General features: G+C 56.0%; 1 protein-coding gene and 1 pseudogene across 1 annotated transcript; one reads left to right on the top strand and one right to left on the bottom strand.

Moving 5' to 3' along the window:
• Positions 1-160: 160 nt before the first annotated feature.
• Positions 161-630, top strand: LOC141026765 (protein STRICTOSIDINE SYNTHASE-LIKE 10-like). The gene is made up of 2 exons (XM_073503614.1): positions 161-237; positions 288-630. The coding sequence occupies exons 1-2, from the start codon at positions 161-163 to the stop codon at positions 628-630; spliced, it is 420 nt and encodes a 139-aa protein (XP_073359715.1).
• Positions 631-955: 325 nt separating this feature from the next.
• On the bottom strand, positions 956-2,194 carry LOC141028029 (protein STRICTOSIDINE SYNTHASE-LIKE 10-like; annotated as a pseudogene).
• Between the last annotated feature and the right edge of the window lie 635 nt (positions 2,195-2,829).

The following is a 2,829-nucleotide window of genomic DNA, read 5'->3' as shown; positions in this document are numbered from 1 at the left end:
TAGAAGAGCTCTAGTGAATTCACGCGCATTGACAACTCGCTCGTACTAGGAGTAGTGCATGCAGATGCAGGCATTCACAACCAGACAAGTAGCTAATCATATGGTTGTGCATGCCTGTAGCGAGGGAGTGCTGACCGGTGACACTACCGGGCGGCTAATGATGTGCAACCCGCGGACCGGCAATGTCACCGTGCTCAGGTCCGGCCTGGCCTTCCCCAACGGCATGGCTGTGACTCTGTGAGCGCCGACAGGACGCACCTCGTTGTCGCCAAGACATTGTCATGCAGGCTGCTTCGTCACTGGCTGCACGCACCCACGGCGGGGGAAACGGAGGTGCTTGCCGAGCTGCCGCGGTACCCGGACAACGTGCACCCCGACAGAGGAGACCAGGGATGGGTACTGGGTGGGCTTGAACCGAAAAAAGCAGTGGGAATAGAACGGTACCATGGCGAACTCCATGAGGGCCGTCAGGGTTGTCGTCACCGGAGATGTCAAGAACGGCAGGGTGGCCGTGGCGCTGCGGGGTTCAGCGACTCCACGGTGAGCGAGGTGGTGGAGGGGAACGGGTTGCTGTGGATCGGCTCCGTTGACACGCCCTACGTCCGTCTCTTCAAGTTTGCATCTCTCTAGCGCATAGCAGTAAGCGTCATCGGTTACTTGGCTGACATTAAATTGAAGCAAAAAACAAATGGTTTGCTAATAAAAATATGGATTAAATAGTTTGCCTGATAAAAAAGAAACTGGAGCATTACATATAGCCGCAAGAATAATAAGAAACTAAATCCATCCTATATCTTCAAGTTTGCATCTCTCTAGCGCATGGCAGTAAACGACATCAGTATCATGCCGGACATTAAAATGAAGCAAAAAACAAATGGTCTGATCATAAATATAAGGATTACAATAGTTTGCCTGATACAAAAAGAAACTAGAGCATTACATTTAGCGGCAAGAATAATAAAAAACTAAAAGCCCTCCTATACATACTATTCTCTACTTCTCTCTACTTCCTTTTTACTACGCCGACATAAGGAAGCTCCACCGAACCCAGGTAGAGTTTGCCGTCATCTCTTTCCATGATCTCGGTTGGCCTGACTTTCTTTGACCCTCTCATCTGCTCGACTATCTTCCCATCGGCCCCGACCCTGACAGCAAGAAGATGGCTATCACGGCCAAAAGGCAACTCATTCTTCTCACGGTGCAACGCCACCCAATAACCTCCTTTCCTGTCGGGCCTGACATTATCTGGGTAGCCCGGCAGGTCGGCAAATGGCTCGGACTTGCCCGCGTCGACCCCTCTTATCCAGTGCCTCAGCAGCTTGCATGGGCCGGTAGATGCGACCACGAGGTGCGTGCGGTCGGTGCTGAGCGAGACACCGTTCGGGTATGTCATCCTAGGTTGGAGCATGATGATGTCCGATGTTCGTGGATCATACATCATGAGGCGGCCCGTGGAGTCCCCCGTCTTGGTGACCATCTCGTGTTCAGACCTGTCGTAGTTCATCGAGCTGTGGGTGAAGTAGACTTGACTGGTGACTTGATCGACGTCAACCCCGTTGGTGAAGCGCAACGGCATGCCATCAATCTGGTCGGCCAACACGGTGGCCTCCCCACCGCCGGGCGGCACACGCATAAGCCCTTTGTACGCATCGGCCACGTAGAGGTCGGCCGTTTTCTCGTTGAAGCGCAGGCCAAGCGGGCGGCCGCAGCGGCTCTCTATGTCCGCCTCCGTGCCAAACCTGGATGTCGTGCACGTTTCGCTGTCGTAGCCTGGTCCGTAGGCCTATGTTGTCCAGCCGAGCTTGGGCCCATTCCACCTCAGGATACGGCCGTCGGATACGCTGTACGGGCCTCGGCCCTGAGCGTCGAAGGCGACGCTCTCCGGCCCGTGCACTTCTCCGTGCGGCAGGGGCAGCTGCTGTGTCCGGGAGGCGTCGAAGCTTGCGGCGGCGGCTGCCATGGCCCCGGGCATGAAGAGAAGGACGAGTATGACGAGAGCGACGGTGGCCTTGAGGAGGCGGCTCATGCCGCAGCCCATGTTGGCGGCTACCCTCCTCGCTGGCTGGCTACCTTAATCTTGGGGAAACGTTTATACCCGGCGCGCCGGCCGAACATTGGGCCGGTCGCGCGCGGGACGTTCGATTGGGAGTCATCATGTGGCCAGAACAGACCGTGACCCCACCTTATCCCTTCGCTATGGTTGCCTTCTTCTTCCGCTCTCTCGCTCCCCAGCTGCTCCCCCGTCGTCCGAGCGCGCCCCGCGGCTCCGGTCGACTATGCGCCGGCGAGCTGCTACCAGAGGTGGACGGAGATACGAGGCGGATCGCGCGCCGGCGAGATCCACACCTCCTCCCTCCACGCGGCTCCCATCGCTAACCTCTCCCCATCTTCTCCGCTAACCCCGCGCCGTCCAAACCACGGCTGCTGCCGAGAATGCCATGGACGACCTCCGCACCTCCTCCCTCCCCCCATCCGCCCACTTCCCCCCCCTCTTCTAGATCTGCGGCAGCGATCACACGGCCGTCGGTGTCACACATCTACCTGCAGGCGAGGCATTACAGAACCTGCCGCAGACCCCCATGTGTTGCAACCGCTAAAAAAAAGCTTCAAACTCTATATGAAAAGCTTCAACCGTATATACAAAAAGCTGCAAACCTTCAGTGCTATCGAGGGAAGCTACAACCGTCTACGGAAAATGCTACAACCTTTGACGAAAAAAGCTTCAACTTGACGATAGAGGAAGCTTTCACCCAGGCGCTGCTCAAAACGAAAAAAGTATCAATCGTTTACAGAAAAGCTTCTACCGTAGAGGAAAAAGCTTCAACCTTC

Source organism: Aegilops tauschii, chromosome 7 (assembly GCF_002575655.3).
Source record: "Aegilops tauschii subsp. strangulata cultivar AL8/78 chromosome 7, Aet v6.0, whole genome shotgun sequence".
Lineage (NCBI taxonomy): Eukaryota > Viridiplantae > Streptophyta > Magnoliopsida > Poales > Poaceae > Aegilops > Aegilops tauschii.
Note: the sequence above shows the minus strand (reverse complement) of the source record. Positions and strands in the feature narration are given on the sequence as shown.

Excerpts from the sequence above, each read along its gene's own strand:
- LOC141026765 (XM_073503614.1), top strand. The coding sequence starts at position 161 with ATGTGCAACCCGCGGACCGGCAATGTCACCGTGCTCAGGTCCGGCCTG. Across the intron at positions 238-287 it reads AACGGCATGGCTGTGACTCT|GCTGCTTCGTCACTGGCTGC; the intron begins GTGAGCGCCGAC and ends ATTGTCATGCAG.